The sequence below is a fragment of the Liolophura sinensis genome, chromosome 11 (genome assembly GCF_032854445.1).
Source record: "Liolophura sinensis isolate JHLJ2023 chromosome 11, CUHK_Ljap_v2, whole genome shotgun sequence".
NCBI classification, from domain to species: domain Eukaryota; kingdom Metazoa; phylum Mollusca; class Polyplacophora; order Chitonida; family Chitonidae; genus Liolophura; species Liolophura sinensis.
The window spans coordinates 26,498,352-26,518,455 of NC_088305.1; the positions used below are offsets into that span (position 1 = coordinate 26,498,352).

Consider the following 20,104-nt stretch of genomic DNA (forward strand, 5'->3'; position numbering starts at 1 on the left):
GAAACCGATCATTTTTTTTACCTGTCGTCAGTTTTTATTTGTTGACAAATCTGATTTGAGAATGATCAACATCGAGCTTATAATGACTGTTGCTTGTTTTCGGACTTGTTAGAATCGAATTTTCCAAAGTAACTACGTTTTTGGAGAAAGCTCTGAAGAAGACAACGTCATTTTGTGTCTTCTCTATTCTACTCTCCACTGCAGAGACGAATTGCAAGCTCGAAAAGACAATCAAGTACAGAAAAAAAACGACGTTTATCCCAACATTCCATTTGGTTTTAAAGAAAATAGGGAAAACGTAGAAGTCACCATGAGTGTTGATCGTGTTTTCGGACCTTGGGACTATGTGGTATTTGGAATCGTTTTGATCGTGTCCGCAGGAATCGGGCTTTTCTACGCCTTCACCGGCGGAAAGCAGCGGACAACCAAAGAGTTCCTCATGGCCGACCGCAATATGAGGCTTCTGCCGATAGCAATCTCCATTCTGGTGTCCTTTATTTCTGCAATCATGATTCTAGGGACGGCCGCTGAGATGCACACGGCAGGCACGGAGTACTGGATGTTAGCCTGGGGAATGAGCATGTCCAACATCATGGCGGCCCTCATATTTGTACCGCTGTTACACCCCTTGAAACTGACCAGCTCCTATGAGGTAAGTTGTCAAATGTAGGACATTCAAAGTTACCAGCTCAGATGAGATAAGTCCTCAAAAGCAGAATTCCTAAACTCACCAGCCCCTATGAGGTAAGTTGTCAAATGTAGGACATTCAAAGTTACCAGCTCAGATGAGATAAGTCCTCAAAAGCAGAATTCCTAAACTCACCTGCTCCTATAAGGTAAGTTGTCAAACGTAGGATATTCAAAGTTACCAGCTCTCATGAGATAAGTTCTCAGAAGCAGAGTTCCTAAACTCACCTGCTCCTGTAAGGTAAGAAAACAATATCACCAGCTCATATAAGACAAGTCAGAAGAACAGGAAGAATCGAAAAATTGACACATGACGTCAGAAATAAGACTCTAGACCCTGTGATCGCGACGTTATCTTAGACTTGAGTCGAAAGTTTCACTTTAAAATTGTTATTTCCTACGTAACAGTTTCAAAATATTGCTTGACAACGTAAATTATGGGTAGGTTATTGTAAAAAAAATTTGAGCTAAAATAACGGAGAGGAGCATACCAAATTTAATGACTAAAATTTTGACTTATGTCTAAGATTGCTTCTTGATCTCAGGGCCAGAACCTCAGCAACCTGTATGATGCACGAGATGTATCAGAGGTAGGGCTCACAAACTTACAAGGTAAGTCGTATGAACGAAACCGACCTGACCACAATAACCGCTATGTTAAGGTACAAAAGAATGTAATTAATTTTGTATGCGGGAAGACGTCAAAAGTGGGACTCCTAAAAAAGTCACCAGCTCCTGTGAAGTATGTTTTCGGAAGTAGAACTCCCTAAACTCATCAGCTCCTGTGAAGTAAGTCGTCAGAAATAGGGCACAATAAACTCACCAACTCCAGTGAAATAATTCGTCAGAGGTAGAACTCTATAAACTCACCAACTCCAGTGAAATAATTCGTCAGAGGTAGAACTCTATAAACTCACCAACTCCAGCGAAATAATTCGTCAGAGGCAGAACTCTATAAACTCACCTGCTTCTTTGGAGTAAGTGGTCAGTAGGAGAAATTCATAAACTCAACTCCTAGGACCTAAGTTGTTAGAAGTAGAACTCTACACACTCGCCAGCTCCTACGAAGTACATGTAAGTGGTCAGAAATAGGACTCCATAAACTCACCAGCTCCAGTGAAGCAATTTGTCAGAAGTGGAACTCCATAAACTCACCAGCTCCTGTGAAGTAAATCGTCAGAAGTAGAACTCCAGAAACTCACCAGCTCCTATGAGCTAAGTTCTCAGAAGTTTGAGCCTAGAAACTCACCAGCTCTCGTGATAAGTAGGATTCTTGAATATGGTAAGTAAAAGCTTCTGTAACTCATCATCTCCATCTATATGGAAAGTCGCCAGGACTTCTCACGCTCACCATATTTTATCCGGAAGTAAGATTCCTTAAACTCACCAGCTCCTAAGAGATAATCCATCAGAGGTATGGTTGTAGAAATTAACAGCTCCTGTGAGGTAAGTCGTGAGAGGTAAGATTATGGAAACCCGTTAGTTCAGATTTTGGAATTCTAAAACTTCTAGGAAAGGACCTGGTAAGGTAAAACGGAGAATCGGACCCAGAGAGGTACGATAAGAAAGTGTAAATTTCAAAATCTCAGCACAATTCTGTTCATTTCAAAATCAAAGGTATATAACATAGTTGAAGCACCCATACAAGCTATATGATCATAAAAGAGATTTTTTTAAATGAATGTTTAAACGAAGCACTGTGTTTTTAATTTACATTATGAACATCAACGTTAACCAGAAAATATCTTTACTGAAACTTTCATGTATGTATTTCTACGTGCTGTCAAAGTTTCGTTTTGGTTAACGTTTGTCTTCAAATGTAAAACATTAACTTGATAAAGTCATAATTTTTTTAAGTTTAGCACAGTTTCTGGCGCTGTGGCCCATTGTCCGCCTTGTAATACCAGATCATTTGAGGATTCCTCGCTCACACGGTTCTTGGAGTCTGGGACGATAAGTGATCGACGGCACCCGTGTTGCCGTTTACTTTCAACAAATATGGTGTAAATATCTGTACCATACATGTGGAAAAGCTCTCCAGTAACTTGCCAAAGCTCGGTGGTTTACCCCATGCACACGGTCTCTTCTATCTATGAAACTGCATTGTGTGTCTGCATGTCCTCTATCATTTTGTGTGCTCGTCAGCAACTATATTTTTCTACGGAAAAATATATTTTAAAATGGATTTAGATAGTCTTAAAGTTAAAGTATGGCTTTTATCCGGATCGCATCCTGATTCAGGAAATTATTTAGCAAGGTTTTACCATTGTCAAATGCCAATGAAACAAATCCATTTTATTTTGGTGGTCATTCGTATCTGAATACAAATCCAGGGTGGTTTGATACGACTCTTCACCCTTGATTCTACGCAGGATAATTCTCGTACCACGCACCTTGACATCGGAGGGGAGAAACATTTTGTATTTTCTTTCTTGGCGATGGGCCAGCAGTTCCATTCCGTAATAAGTTGGACGACCTAGCTACCACAAGTAGAAGTTATAAATTTTATTATGTATATCCTTTATGTATACCAGTGACTGTCCATTCGGTTACTCATATTTCAAGACACTGACAAGTCAGGTTTTGCCAGTACAATAATTCGTGGGGACAATTCGTTTGTGTGCACCAAACCACAATCTATGGAAGCCCATAACATCCATTGGCCTTGATGCTATATCGACCATGTCAAAATGACGAGTAGATGATAACGATTTCTATACATCACTCAAGAAATAAGAAAAGACAAAAAGGAATGGCCTATAAAACTAAACCAAACTTTAGCCGGCTTTGTAACGCCTTCAGTCTGTGGCTTGTGAGATTTTGTGCCAGACTATAGCTCACATACGCAATTCGTGCAATTGGGTGCAAAGATTTGACTCCGGACTGAAGTGTGAAGGAGCACTGATTGGATAATATTGGCACATAGACATTTTAGGTTGTTGATACACTATAAATATCCGCACTGTTAGTTTCTACCTAGTTAAAATATATTAGGATTTTGTCAGTTTTGGACTGAGCTGAAATTTTTTTGCCAGTTTTACTTCCTACCCGCCGGAGGTTACCAAGGTAACAAAATGCTTCGACTTCACTTCCAGCAACCATAGCTAAAAAAATGAAGGCGATGCTAGGTTGATGTTTTGAGAAAATGTTATAGAGAAAAATGCAAGCTGCGTGTGGCAGTATGGTTAGGGGGTATATATTTTTGAGGTTGAAGTTGACAAATTTACTACATAAATTGTAAGGAAAATCAATGCGCTGGTGTAACCTTTATTGCAGAGTGAATCTCACATGTCTATAAAACAGCTGAATGTTATCCAATAGTTAAACAGCGGTCGGTCGGTATATGAATGACAGACGAAAAATGGAAATAGACAACCGGACTTAACGATGCTTTAATCGCTGAAAAAATCCAAACACATTTCACAGTTAGTTTTGTATGGATAATAATTATTTCAGACCATTTACCAATAAAAACAAAGTGCTTTTAAAAACATTTGTTAATTTTTTAGATTGTAGATTTTCGCAATGGGTTTGCTCGAGAATATTGTATGTAACACGTCTCATCCGGAGACCTCGCTGACTCATTTCTCAGATTCGACTCACGGTGGTTCGGCTGCAAAGTCAGGAGGTTTTTGACGTACGGGGCGAAGGGCGGTGGTTTTATTCGGACACTCCGGTTTCCTTGTACTATAAGCCTGACCACGGTGGCATAAGAGAATAGTTTTTTAAAAGAAAAGACAACAATAGACAACAATGTATGTATGGGTTGATAAAGAATTCCACATAAAGTTTAACAAGCATCATTTTTTTCTGTAACCCGAGAATGTGCATGTTTCTGCCGACGTCATGCGGCCATAAGTTTGCCTTATAGCCATAAAATCGTCGGCTCCTTGGACACTTCATCATGTCTCTAAAATGGCGTTAGCCATGACCTAGTAAGAATTGCAGTTTACAAGTCGATTTGTAGAGTTACCTGGCAGGTGAGAAGATAACAGGCCTGTTTCCACCCATCATTTGAAATAACTATAGGCTATATTATTTGTTGGATTTTCTTTAAAGCTCACCCGAACACCATTTAAATAAGTAAAGAAATAATAAGAATATACATGTACATGTAACTGTTGCACTTGGCCATGGAGATGGATTTGGACTCGCTGTTTCACAGGTATAGGTGTTCGAACTAAGGCAATTCAGATAACAGGGCCAAAAAAGATACAGAATACATGTATTTGTCAATTGTCAGTGACGCGTTGCTTTTTTCTAAATTTTGGTTTGCGCAGTATCTGGAGAGACGGTTCCAGCATCGTGCTGTGAAATTGGTGGGTTCCGTGATTATGCTGATTCAGCAGGTAAGTCACCCATGTAGAACTTTCTGAATTATACACTGATATCTATTCTCGTTAATCGTGCAGCTATTTATCAACACAAAGCGCTCCGGTTTGATGTACCCATAAAACTGAACGCCTTTCTATACGTGAAAATTTCTTGAGTTTCATGTTATGCAAATAATCAAATACATAAACTGGTTGACCCAGTTTCACTATAATGTGGCTGGGCGAGGTGTCATGTCTGGTTCCTGCGACATTATACTTCAGTGGCGGCATGGACTTACTCTCTCACACACAATTAATGACTTCTAGTGGCTATATTACATAAAACCTAAGCATACATATCCCCCCCCCCCCCCCCAAAGAAAAAAAAATGGACGCAGCATATTGTTTTCTGTTCAGGACTCTGGCTGTTTAAACCCTTATAGTGTCGTTTTCGCCAAATCTCAGTGGCTCTTGACCAATAATATCACAGGTTCGAATCCAGCTCTCGCTGTTTCTACTGCGGTTTAAAGTCTGGTTAGTCCGGTAAAATGAAAAACCAATGTCTTCAATTTAACATAGTTTTATGTTTTGTGAGTGATGGTAGAGCAGATCATGTCACTTGTGGACAACACAATGCTTTGTTACACCAACAACAGTAATGTGACATCCCCCATAAACTTGTCAGTCGTTGAGTGTAAAGAAAAAGAAATACATAGATATTTTCTGTTACAGACTTTTTTGTATTTTGATTGTAGATACTGTACATGGGTATCGCCTCTTATGCTCCATCCACAGCTCTGGAAGCAGGTGCAGTAAATCATATGTATTATATTTAGTATATGGATATGACAATTTCACTCTTAAATGTAGTGCCATATTTTCTCGCCAAGTCCAAGAAACAAAAAATGTATTTATTTAATTATTTCCTTATGCAATGGCAGCGACTATTTTGATGAGGTAGGGTCTGCTGGAACGAACAGTCGGAGAGGAAGCCAGCATGCGCTCGACTTCCTAAACAACATATAGTAAAGACTTATTTATTTGATTTATTTGATTGGTGTTTTACGCCGTACTCTAGAATATTTCACTTATACGGAAGTCAGCATTGTTGTCAGAGGAAACCGGGCAGAGCCCGGGGAAACCGACGAACATCCGCAGGTTTGCTGCCAAATCTTCCCACGTACGGCATATAGTGAAGACATATGGTTACCATGATAACGGTGTTTGGGGTAGTGTTAAGGCAGCTTTGTAAGACGGGACCAAGGTACTCCCAAAAAAAACACTTGAGTTGAAATCTGAAACATCATGTTGTGTTGTTTTCATTCAACACAGAAATGTGTTACCTCAACACAAACGTTAAATAAACATGTTTGTTACAAAATAATAAAACACAAACTGGTGTTGAACTAAAATTTATGCATGTCGTGCGCAGTTGTATTGGTACCACAAAACTTGTGTATAGCATCCCACGCATCTTGTGTTCAATTCTTTCAACACAACACCTTTTGTTACTTAAAACAAGATAGAGTTGTTCAAATATGACACAAGCCTTGTTAGACAGAACACAAGTGTTTCTTGCGTTTACCTAATGAACTTCGTATTTTTACTTATTGTCCTTAAAGAACACACTAATGGGGGGACCGAGTTTGAACTCGCACATTGTAAATCTCGTGGTAAGGAGTTTTGCGCCTTGATCACTGGTAACTGAACCACATGCTGCTCCCTACATCTAACATTTTAAAGAAGATTTTTTTTCACGTCATGTTACATGGAGTACAACGGTTCATTTTACCTTTCTCTTTTTTTTCTTCAGTGACCAAGTTCCCAGATTGGGCTACAATCATCATTGTCTGTATGGTGGCGACCTTCTACACTACACTGGTTTGTATCTAATGACTGCATTGGTACTACCAATCTCTATTGTTTTATCAAACATTCGCAATAAGTGATTAAAATAAGAACATATATATCTAATATCAAAATCCTCGTAACGGCCCCGATAGCTCAATTGGTAGAGCGTCCACGTCAGGAGTGGTAGATCCAGTTTCACTCCTGGATCGGGTCACACTCTTACTTGCCTTCGGTAAATCATCTCAGTGAAGCAGCACTAGATAAAAGAGCAGTGGAAATCAAGGAGGCACATTTTCGTACATGCGCTCTAAGGACTCGTTCGTCGTCATATGATTGAAAAATTGTACGATGTTAAACCCTAAGCACTCACTCACTCGAAACTCACGCAAAAGAACATGTATAAATGTAATATCTCTGCATTCCTAAATGGTTAAGTGACTGAACCAAAAATTCTCCCTTTGGTGATAAACTGACGGTCTGACTATTCTCAAAAATAACAGTGACGTTTTTAGTTTTGTCTCGAGTCAAAACTTATGTCGTAGAATAGGACAGCGATACTTATGAAGTGAATTACTGCGAACTCTAAATATAAGGATGCAAAACAAACTGTACTTTACCCCAAGCGTTTTTATGTAAAGTCTATAGCTTCTCTGCAGCTTACAATCCCTAACTAATCAGCTTTCTTTGGTTAGGCTGCGGCTTCAAGTCAGGCAAATGTATGATACTTGGCGATGGGGCGGTGGTTTACTCCGCCTGTGTACTCTATGCACAAGTTATCAATACCCATAAAAATTGATGGTATTCCTTTTAATAGCGAAAAATCCTGAGTACGGCGTTAAACATCAGTCAAAATCAAATCTTAAGTACGGAGTTAAATTTAATCGACATCAAATATTGTTGTAAGGCTTTTGGCACAACTGTTTTTTTAGGGTGGGATGAAGGCCGTTGTATGGACAGATGTATTCCAAGCCGTTATCATGGTTGCTGGGCTGTTCGCTGTGATAATACAGGTATTGAACATACATAGTGAAATAAAACTAGAAAGTGGGTGAACGTCAGCGGATGATAAAAGAAAACTGGAGATAAAACTACATTTGCTACTTTGTTGCTGCCTCGCTTGGCGCTTAGCACTGAGGTTAGAGCAAAGGAAACAGTACTGCTTGGCTCGGTGTCAGTATAATGTGACTGGGAAGGGTGTCATACCTGGTGTCGTCGGCCGGATATTCCAGTGGCGGCATCACTTTGGCGACCATGTCGCACAGTATAGGTACACACACCTGCTACCTCCTCGTTGTTATATGACTGAAAATCGTTAAGTACGATGTTAAACCCCATGCATAGGGACATATATTTGCTTGTATTATGAAGTAATTTGGCATCATTGATCTTGTCGATAACTGTGGTGGCAGTCAGCTGTCAGTTTTTCTTTATTTTTACCTTTGAAACAATTTGTTGTTAAATTTACTGTAGTGTAATGGTCACCCACGTAAACAGCGTGTTCATACATTAAATTGGGGTGTGGGGTGATAAATGTGTTACGTCACGGATCCTCACCACACCGGCGTAATAGTCAGACGTTTGGCTGTGTTTATTTCAGTGAAAACTTCGAATGAAATATAATGAAATGGTAATTCCACACATCACTTCAGCAGTCCCTTCCTCCACTGATGGTGAATTTCTTGTTCTTTCATTTTAAATAGAATTATATAAATAGACTACACGTGAAAAATAAACGCGTTTCTTTTACATTTGTATATAACCTTTCTGCAAGTTGAATATGCATGGTCCGGGCAAGCGTTTATACACTCTACGCTGTGTGTGTAGGGCCTAAACACAAAGGTCGACACAATCTTGTTTTCACTTTTTAAGCACATGATTGGCTCAATATGTGAGGAGAAAAGGTGTTTAGGTTGAAATGTGGAGGCATTAAACATGTGGAGGGCACCAAATATTTTTTGTCTGGGAATCCTAAACATGTTTACCTCCAAAACACATGGTAAGCTAAACATATTTGATACCTATGCACAAATCCACTGCATACCTTCGCGCATTACCTGCTTAAGCTTTTTTAACATGTCATTATGTAAACATGTGTAAAAAAGGAGGTGCTTAGGTTGTTCTACTATGGAATTAATTGTCTTCATTCACACCAGCATTTAAGGAAGGTCTGTAAAGTATGCAACATTTAAGTATTAAGCATTGAAGTAATGTTGCAAATGACATTAAACCGTAGCAAACAAACAGATCTCTCACAAGACCTATGTACAACCATTCTACCTGAATAGTTCACCACTATTCTACTACAACCAATGTCTAATAACTAGGTTGTTTTTGCTGTGAGTTAGTGTTTTCATCTAATAACGTAATAATTAATGCAATAATAAAATAAAAACTGATCAAAAGATATCATGAATGGAACTTTTAATCATGCCAATGTAATAAATAAACATTTCCATGGAACCACGTTACTATGGAAACAACGATAATAACGAGGGATACATGTCTACTCTGTTTACCTGAATTGAAAGCTTAAATTATTACAACAATATGCAGTAATGTAATAATTTATTTTGTGAACAATCCATAACGTCAATGTGGGTCAGTCTTCAACTATAATGTTTCCAGACAACTTTCAGAAACAAATAACTTATACAGACATGTCCACGAAAACATTATTTACACGTAATTAACCACTGAAACTGTAAGTCTTGTTATTATGATACTGAAGTGACTTTCGCTATGCCACAATTTACCACCTTCACAAATCCTACGTCACGTTGGCTTCCCTACAGTAGGACCCTTGGTTGAACAGAACACTGCAGTTACGTATAGTTCGACTTAGTTACAGGTGGTGGGCCTTCGTACTCAGCGTAATGACCCAGGAGTTTCTCACTAATGTGGTCCCTGTGAGTTTAAGTCCAGCTCATGATGGCTTTCTCTCCAGTCGTACGTGGGAAGGTCTCCAGCAACCTGCGGATGGTCGTGGGTCTCCTCCGGGCTCTGCCCGGTTTCCACCCACCATAATGCTGGCCACCGTCGTATATCTTGAGTACGGCGTAAAACACCAATCAAATAAATAAATAAAAAAATAAATAAATAAAGATATGCAAATGTACAAGGGCAAAATAATATGGCAATCTGTATTATCTGTACACCAGTCATAAATTGGTAAAATTTGATGGACTTGTCCACACTGTCTTCTTCAGGCATTCGGCAACTTCAATTTATATAAAACACAAATTAGTGACTTCATTTTATTTTTGAAGCAACAGAACTGGTTTAATACCAGTAATATGTAATATATAGGTTTATGATAACCGTGCCTCACATTTCACTTCACATACGTCTGGCTGTCAAACGCAAATGAAATAATACATAAATATTTTCGGTATTTTGCTCTTGACAATGAATATCAATATTTTGGTACCCGGTACAGGTAAATACACAGGTTCATTGTATAGGCCTACATGTAATAAGTAAGCTAGTGTTCCTGTACATGCTGCCATGAACATTCAATGCTATGTTGTTACATTCTAGCTAGGATTTCGCTTCGATTCCTAAATGTATCTGCTCTGCCAGTGTGACAATACTTTCTCAAATCAAGGAAAACACACCTTTAATCGCATACATTGCTTCGCAGTCCTTTCATGTTTAGATGTCAAATTTAGGCAGTTTCTGAAAAGTTAGGAGGAGTAAGCATCGATCATATTGCATAAATATGCGAGTCATCATACAAATACAGGCTGATTAACACGCTGACTGCTTCAGTGCTTCATCCAACGCTGAATATGACTGCAGTGATGTTAGTTTGAAGCTAATTGAAGTGTATCAGAATTTTGCCGGATTTGGGCAGAACTGTGAACTGTTTGTCAAGGGCTTTTCGTATATAATGATGCACAATACAACATAAACTGTACAGCAGACACAAACACAAACAATTTTATGAGAAAAGATAAAAACGATCAGTACATACCATGACCACAATTGCCAAATACAGAGACACTTCTCGACATCTTCTCTTCCAAAAATGAGCAGACGACCAGCCTCGTTTTCAATCAGATCACGTGTACTATGGCACGGGGCCTACACACGTTCAGACCAAACATGTTTGGTTACCAACTGAACTAAATAACAGCGTCATAAATATCATCATATAGACATGTTTAGCTGTTACGTGTGTTCTTAATAATGTGCTTACTTTTCCGTGAAGCAATCTTACGTGTTTAGGTAGATGAGTGCTTCGCTTTGTGTCATCTTTGTGTTTAGCTCGGATATGCCCTATGGCCAATAAACCACGATTACGTGTTTACACTAATCGTGTGTAACAATTAAACGTCATGAAACAGATTCTTCGTGAATTTTTGCCAAACGTGTTTAGCATGTTGATACATTGTGTGACATGTCAAACCTTTTCAGGTGTCTCCGATGTGTGTTAATCCTTCACGCCACATTTAGAGTGTAGCTTTATGCAACGAAATTTTACCGAAAGTGAAAATTTTCACATCTCCGTATAAATACAGTATCGTTGATCGTATGCATAATCTTGTATTTCAGAATACTTCCTGAATTAAAGAAATAAGTAAATTAATAAGTTGATCATTAAATATTAGCCAAGAATTAAAATGGTATATTTGTTTGACTTTCGTATAGGGTGCCATTTCGGTGGGAGGTCTAGGTGAGGTTTGGAGACTGAACGAAGAATGGGATCGGATAAACTTTCCAACGTTAGTATCAATTATTTGTTTACTTAATTGATTGGTGTTTTAACGTACATGACGACGATCAGTGAGGGAGCAAATCGTTAAAAAATTCTAACCTGAGATCGAGATCTGGATTCGAACCCACGTCATGATTGACATCCCAGGGCTTGACATCTGCAGCAAAACAGGCTCTTTAGGCCCAAGGCCATCCGTAAAAATTAATAAAAAATATCTGCGCCATGATTTTGGGGGACGAATAGCGAAAAGCACATTTATAGCAAGGAAACATGACTGGTTGGCCCGGCGTCAGCATAATGTGACTCGGTGGGGTGTTACAAGAGAACACAATATATATCGGTTTAAATTTCAGACCCCCATTATAAGAAGTCGAACTTTATGCCCAAATATGAAGTTAATGTATACCGAGTTCTCCTTGGCCGAGAGGTTCGCGTGCTAGCGTATCACAGTAAGCCTCCCACAAATGATTTATTTATTTATTTATTTGATTGGTGTTTTACGCCGTACTCAAGAATATTTCACTTATACGACGGCGGCCAGCATTATGGTGGGTGGAAACCGGGCAGAGCCCGGGGGAAACCCACGGCCATCCGCAGGTTGCTGATGGACCTTCCCACGTACGACTGGAGAGGAAGCCAGCATGAGCTGGACTTAAACTCACAGGGACCGCATTAGGGAGAGACTCCTGGGTCATTACGCTGCGCTAACGCGCTAACCAACTGAGCCACGGAGGCCCCTCCTACAAATGATTTATTTATTTCACTGGCGTTTAACGCCATACTCAAGAATATTTCACTTTTCTACGACGGTGGCCAGCATTACGGAGGGAAAAAGTCGGGCCGACCATCCGCAGGTTGGTGGCAGACCTTCTCACGACCTCCCACAAATGCAGTTGATGTGAGTTTAAGTTGAGCTCTTGCTGTCTTCTTTTCCGGCCGTACATGGGAAGGTCTGCCCGGCATTATTGAAAACTGATGACCGTTTCTCTCTTGTGTGTTACCGGCTTTATTGCTTATTTGTATAATTTCTTACAGACCTTTGTCTTTGGGAGTTAGTGTTAAACGTTGTTTTGGAAATGGATCTGCGATTATCGTCTTGGAACGTCTTTTACGGACTACGAATGGTATATGAATGTCGGACTTGACGCTTATATTCAAGCAGCCTGCGGATGGTCGTGGGTTTCTCCCGGGTTCTGGCCGGTTTCTTCTCACCATAATGATGTAATATGTAAAATATCCTTGAGTTTGACGTAGGACACCAATAAAACAAATAACATATAATGTATTCCCGCAGGTGAAACTTGCAATTTAAAACATACAACTAAAATACTGTCTATGGCTTTTAAATTCTACCCTAGGAACTTTTCTGTCTTAGATTTCACCCCGATCCCACGATAAGACACAGCTTCTGGAATCTATTTGTTGGCGGCACAGTCAGCTCTATGTCTAACTTCGCCATCAGCCAGGCCAGCGTTCAGCGCTACTCTACACTGTCCTCTGTCAGGAAAGCTCAAGTGTAAGTATTCGTTGTCTCGATTTGACGAACATATGGTAAACGGCAAATCTAAAGCAATGAGGCAATCGACATGACAGCACCTCTACGTAAAACCCTAAACTGCAACAACAACAAAAACAAATAATCTTCATCATCATGCAGACACCCATAGGACTGTATCTAGAGCTGCTTCCCATGTACGATGTCCCCTTCATTGATCATCATTAAACGTTTTTATTTAGTTTTGGATAATTCGACCATACTCCATAACGTATGACGTCACAGGAAGTTTCTCCAACTCTAATCACGACAGTGACTTTTTTTTTACTCATGACTGTTTTTTTTTACCCATGACTGTTTTTTTTTACCCATGGGTAGAAGATTACTGATAAAAGATTCCCAAAAATTCCTTCCTACTGTGAACATCAGGAAAAAAGGTAATGTGATGCTAGAGTTCCTAGATACCGTCAGTATGGCTCATAAAGCCCACCCTATTATTCAAATATTTAAATGCCCCTCAAAACGGTAAAAAAATTAAAGTATATTTACGTGTAGTTTTCAGGTGTCTGTATGATGAACCTTACTTTAGCCATAAACATTTATTCTAAAGTGGGGGGGGGGGGGGGCTTACGGCTAATTCTGCTTAAGCCATAGTGCTGGCGGTGTGTGAGTTATTTAAGCATTTACATGAACAGCCAGGATAAAACACCAGAGCCTCTATGGCCAAGTCGTCAGCAGGTTTGGATATAGGACAAAGCAAAAGATAACAACTTTTTATTCCAGGTCACTGTTATTGAACTGTATTGGAGTTGTATTGATGATGACTCTGACATGTCTGTCAGGCGTGGTTATCTTCTCTTACTACGCCCAGAAAGGTTGTGACCCTTTGGCTTCCGGTGAAATCAAGAATTCAAACCAGGTGCGTAATCTGTAGGTAAGGGGAGATTTTTTTGTTTGTTAAGAATTTTTTGTATTTGTTTTCTTATTCTTTTATTGAATCCCCCAATCAGGTTCTTTGTTTATTTGTCTATCAACAGTTTCGAAGGAAAAGTGATGCACATATTTGCCTGAAATTATGTTTCCATGCGGCAACCTCTTACTAGATAGCCACATCGAATAACTTTTCCATAGCTAAGCGAAGGAGTCGACCTAACTTTACAAAAAACAAAATGGAAAAATCTAATGGACAAATAGAGGAGCGTGTCTGTTTGGTAGTGTTCTCAGTTCTGTGTTACAATCCCTTATCACCAGATCGCCCCATATTTTGTAATGGAGGTCCTTGATTACTTAGGCCTACCTGGTCTGTTTCCAGCGTGTCTGTTTTGTGGAGCTCTCAGTTCTATGTCACATTCTCTCTCCACCAGATCGCCCCATGTTTTGTGATGGAGGTCCTTTGTTACCCGGGCTTACCCGGTCTGTTTGTAGCGTGTCTGTTTAGTGGAGCTCTCAGTTCTATGTCACTTTCTGTCTTCACCAGATCGCCCCATATTTTGTGATGGAGGTCCTTTGTTACCGGGGCTTACCCGGTCTGTTTGTGGCGTGTCTGTTTAGTGGAGCTCTCAGTTCTATGTCACATTCTCTCTTCACCAGATCGCCCCGTATTTTGTGATGGAGGTCCTTGGTTACCCGGGCTTACCCAGTCTGTTTGTGGCGTGTCTGTTTAGTGGAGCTCTCAGTTCTATGTCACATTCTCTCTTCACCAGATCGCCCCGTATTTTGTGATGGAAGTCCTTTGTTACCCGGGCTTACCTGGTCTGTTTTGTGGCGTGTCTGTTTAGTGGAGCTCTCAGTTTTATGTCACATTCTCTCATCACCAGATCGCCCCATATTTTGTGATGGAAGTCCTAGGTTACCCGGGCTTACCCGGTCTGTTTGTGGCGTGTCTGTTTAGCGGAGCTCTCAGTTCTATGTCATCTTCCCTGAAACGCTGCCGCCACAGTCACATGGACAGATTTCCTCAAGCCTCGTTTTGGACACCTTTCCATGAAGAAACAAACTCTCATTACGAAAGGCCTTGGTAAGTGAACTTTATTGGTGATTGAATCTGTCGCTGTGTTTAGAACTTATGAAATTGTGGCAGTCATCTAATAAGGAAGGAAATTATTTTAAATGATTATTGATTATAAATTTTCGAGCAACGCATGATGTACTTCAACGGCGTTATGTTCAAATAGGTTGGCGGGGGGCATCAACAAAATGAAATCAAGCCAAACTAATATCAAATCAGAACCCTAAAACATTGAGAATCCTGTGATTGATTTGACAAATCCTGCTACCATGTGATATAGGCCTTGAGCAACAGTCGTGGTATCACAAAATGCGAATACTCTGTTACAAATGAATTGCGATTTTGCCTTTCTCAACGATCAACTTCTGCAGTGTAATGACAGACAATGACTCTGGTTGAAAGTTAGGTCTACAGTTTAGATTATAATGAAAATAAGGCAACCGAACAGCTATAATTGAAAACAAATATCATATCATATTATCACTATCATTATTAATTAATTAATTGCAGTCGTTGGATTCGGCGTTATAGGAATCGCCATGTCCTTCATGGCAAGAAGTCTTGGTGGTACAGTTATTCAGGTAATTTCTTGTCTGTTCTACTTTTTAGCAAAGTAAATTAATACGCGCTTTGTCGACCAAGGTATTAAGAATCTAACTGTTCAGTTAAAGGATGCATGAAGGCTTGATTTTTATTTCTTAATACAGAGTTTATGATGTGGCCTAAATATGAAAAGTACATAGAAGCCTCTCAGCTTTTTTCGTGGGGCGTGGCTTTAAGCTAGAGTTTTTCTGAGGCCTCAGCGGTCAGTCCGGAAACTAAGCAGCCTAACCTGGTGATGCCAACGATTATAGCTGTCAAAACTACTTTGATGGGGAAAGAGCCCGATATGATTGTAAAATGCTGGTCTGTCGTTCACAGTATGTTCATAGATGACGTCATTTCCGACCATTGACGGAAAACATACATAAGATAGAGGGGTTATTAAACAAGTATTAAATATGTCTCAGAAATCTTTTTTTAAAATATATTTTTCGGCTTATATTTCTTCATTTGCTTACAACAATACTCGCCTTTTTATAGTACTCTTTCATGTATTCTTTAAATTCTGCACAGTTGCATGCCTTGTGCTGTTATAGTCTCTTTGTGGTATGTTAGTCTCACCCTCTATCGATGCGTCGTCGACGCAAGGGCACTCTCAAGTTGGCATTTGTCACGTGACGAGTCTGCAATTAATCAGGTTACCAACCGATAGGCTTCTTGCAAATCATAGTATAAATGAGAACAAAATAGAGAGTAAAACCGGAGCAATGAGCGTGATAGTTTTTTTATGCAATTTGATTAGTAGGCCTTCCGGTGTACACCAATTTACAAGTTCATGAGTCGTCAAGAGATCGAGTTTTACCCACTGAAATCCCAACAAATCTATGTGTGGACATAATAAAACAAAATAAGTCTCCTGTAAATAAATATTTCCGAACGCGATGTTCTGTATTAGCGCTTATCTACCGGATTAAAGGGTAAAACAATTTAATCACGTGATGAGCTCGTATTGTGTTCCTTTCAGCCGTTCGGATGTTTATTATATTCATTCTTTGCTTGTTCTGCAGGCAGCCTCGGCTTTTACTGGATCAGCATCGGGGCCTCTGCTAGGACTCTTCCTTCTCGGTGGTGTCTTTCCCTGGGCTAATTGGAAGGTTCGTATGTACATGCAGCGACGGAGAATATTTGGCTAAAATTCCGGTGCGGACTGTTTACTCGATGTTCTTCAAACGAAGGGTGTTTTGTCACATTTTGCGTTTCCGGCGCATGTCAAGTTGATGTCCATATGTGATGAAGTAATATCCAAAAGTTATGCAGCCATCACGTAGCTGAATATATGTATTTGTTTATTTAGTTTGATTTTTGCGCCCTAATCAAAATATTTCACTTATACGACGGCGGTAAACATTTTGATACATGGAAAAGAGCAGACCCAGGGTGAAACCTACGGTTATCTGCAGGTTGCTGAAACAGCTTCATACGCAGGATCAGACATGAAGCCCGCATAAGTTGGACTTGGACAGTATCATTATGCTGTGCTAGCACGCTATAACCACTCGGCCACGGAGGCGCCCTAGATGAATGTAACTGTGTGTACGTGTTTTAGGGAGCCGTGGTCGGGGGCATAGTTGGACTGGCCTTCCCAATGTGGATCAACATAGGCTCGTACACATTGGACCCGGAGAGTCATAATCTCCCCTCCCCCATAGAAAACTGTGATCCCATCGTCACCACACAGCCGCCGTCCGATGTGGGGGACATGTAAGTATTGTATACACATGCACACGCACCCACGCACGTGCACCCACGCACACGCGCACCCACGCACACGCGCACCGAAATGATAAGGGGAAACAAATGATTTATATCGCTGGGGCTACTTTCATTAAACTTCGTCGATCAAATTTTTTGGTAATTGGCTCTTTTTCGTAGATGGCGTTGTCTGGGTTATATCGCGCCATAAAACTTTACGTTTTGTGAAAGTGAGAGCGCAGGTACGTTAGACAGCGATCTGAGCGGAACAGTGCTGGAGCTAGTAATAGTCAAATAATATTTCACACTTAAATTTAACTTAAATTTAGCAGCATTCAGGTTATTTGAAATTCTGTTCATAAAGTGTACCTTTTAGTTGATTTATTTATTTGGTCCAATGATGTTTTATGTCCTACACAAGGATTTTTCACTTCTACCTACATGTATATGAGGACCGCAGTACCGAAGTAAACCACTGCCCTTCCGCAAGTATCTGACAAACCTTCTGAAATAAAGCAGTTACAGGACCAGTGAGAGCTGGATGCGTGATGTAGGTAGAATAATTTATTTTATTAATTTCATTAGTCTATTGTTAGTTATAAACTACAAGTCACAACGACTGTTCTATGCGGGGAAGTAATCTAATACTCAAGGATACTTCACTTAGACGACTCCGGACAGCATCATGGTGGATGAAACAGGACATAGCCCGTGAGAAATAGCGAGAATAAAGCTTGAGGTCCGTTAGCTTTGGTGTCAGTTGTAATATTGTATTTTTCTATTTCTCCCAGCACTGGTATCAGCAAACTGTACACGGTATCCTACCGATGGTTTGCTTCCGTTGGCGTCGCCACGTGTGTCATCGTGGGTTTGGCGGTAAGCTTTGCCACAGGTAGGTCATCAGGTAGTTAGGGGCGATGATTGCTCTCTAGAGAAGCGGGTGGGATGGGCTATCCAACATGGCCTACACAAATAAGTAACCACTGAAGTAATGTAATTCAGCAATGTTTTGCTGCTCCCGAAATGTTTTATTCACACAGTACACATTCACCAGAAAGTTTAATATAAGGACTTACTATATAAGAGAACGAACAAAAGAACACGTAGATCTGAAATGCTTTGTTACAGACAGAAAGGGCTTTACCAGGCCACGATTATTATATATTTAGACGGAAGTGTGCTAAACGTAAAACACCTTCACTGGTTAACTTCGTCCGTTAAATCTGTCACTTGGCCATATATCAACCTAGTTTTGTTTCTTCAGTTTTTATGTTCCATTTTACCCTGTGGCGTTTGTTTTCACTCATGCACAGGGCCTACAAAGCCTGACCAGGTTGACCGGAAGTACCTCATTCCGATTTTTGATAGACTCTTCTGCTGTCTCCCGGAGCGGGTTCTGGGTAAATGCCGTTGTGGAACAACTTCTCAGGAAGACGAGGTAATTTTGGCGCAGTAATTTTGAGTGGACGGCAATCCTGGTTCCATACATAGGACCCAGCAACGTATAGAGGCGATTGCCCGTCGATCGATTTCCCCCCACAAAGTGCTCTGTAATCTAAAACTCATGTTTCTATTTGTATTTATTCAGTAAATCAAAGGTCCGTAAAACCTACCAATTCTTTGTTATGTACAGGATGAGGAGTTGGATGATCTGGAGACGAGCACTGATCTAAAACAACAGTCGATAAAAGGAAACAAAGTGGCGCCAGCTGAGTCTAATGAAACCAACACTGATTTCAAGCCACGGTCATTAAACGAAAACAAAGAGGCACCGATGAAGTCTGATGAAGAGATGAAAGAGCCAAACGGAATCGAAAAGGGGGAATTCAATGAGAAAAAGGGAGATAACTCGGAAACCATTCAACACGGGATTTAACTTAGCTGTACGCATTTGTGAAGACTAAGAAACACCCACTTGAAGATCCCCCTTAAAGACCATTAAACACTTACCAGGAAAAAAATTCAATATTTACTTCTTTTAGGATTTTTCCCAAAGAACAAAATCCATTTAAAACACTGGATTCTATGGTGGCCTTCCTAGCCATAGTGTGACCACTAACGCCACGTCTGGTTTTTGTAGCATAACGCACACGAACTCTTGGACTTCTGCATTCCCCGAATACTTTTTCATATGGAGCTGTTAATGTATTCACCGAAATGACATTGAAACAAAGCAGTTTACTAGTTCGAAAAAAAATAAATCGAGCTTTTATCGTTGTCTTTTATTTGACAAATACTTGTTTTATTTACCTTTAAATTTTAACAGTAGGCTTTGAATAGCACAAAACTATATTGAATTATTTCAATTCCATGTACGGTACCTGATTTGTAAAGCAAACCTATGTGCATCTTCTTCGAGGCGACTTCTGGGATATGTTATGCTAGGTCTGATAAAACATTAAAGAAAACTTATTACGTGTATAATTCCAGAATACCCGCGTCTATGCACGTTAACTGAAATTGAAAATCAAGTAACTTCATCTCAAAGCCGTTTATTAGATGTGATAAATCTAACACTAATATAATGGCCTTGTATAGAAGATAGTGCACCCGCACGAAGACCTGCTAACCTCAAGATGGCTTAATTGCCATGACAATATTGTATCTTCAGAGCCAGTTACCCGTGTTGTCATGTGTACATAACGCCATGAAGTGGGCCAAGGCTCTTGTCTCTAAAAAGGAAGTTCTGATTATAAGACATTTTATACGTTGTCATAATATTACCCAACACAATAGAA

At 39.9% G+C, this 20,104-nt stretch overlaps 1 protein-coding gene across 1 annotated transcript; it reads left to right on the plus strand.

Annotated features, from left to right (window-relative positions):
• Positions 1 to 19,242, plus strand: LOC135478258 (sodium-coupled monocarboxylate transporter 1-like). Its single transcript, XM_064758532.1, is given in 16 exon segments — positions 1 to 652; positions 4,968 to 5,036; positions 5,756 to 5,807; positions 6,814 to 6,881; positions 7,781 to 7,861; positions 11,502 to 11,575; positions 12,944 to 13,084; positions 13,847 to 13,982; positions 14,881 to 14,985; positions 14,987 to 15,080; positions 15,582 to 15,652; positions 16,682 to 16,768; positions 17,221 to 17,375; positions 18,158 to 18,258; positions 18,680 to 18,804; positions 19,000 to 19,242. Coding segments are annotated over 16 exon segments (1,944 nt in total). The 5' UTR covers positions 1 to 310.
• Positions 19,243 to 20,104: the final 862 nt, after the last annotated feature.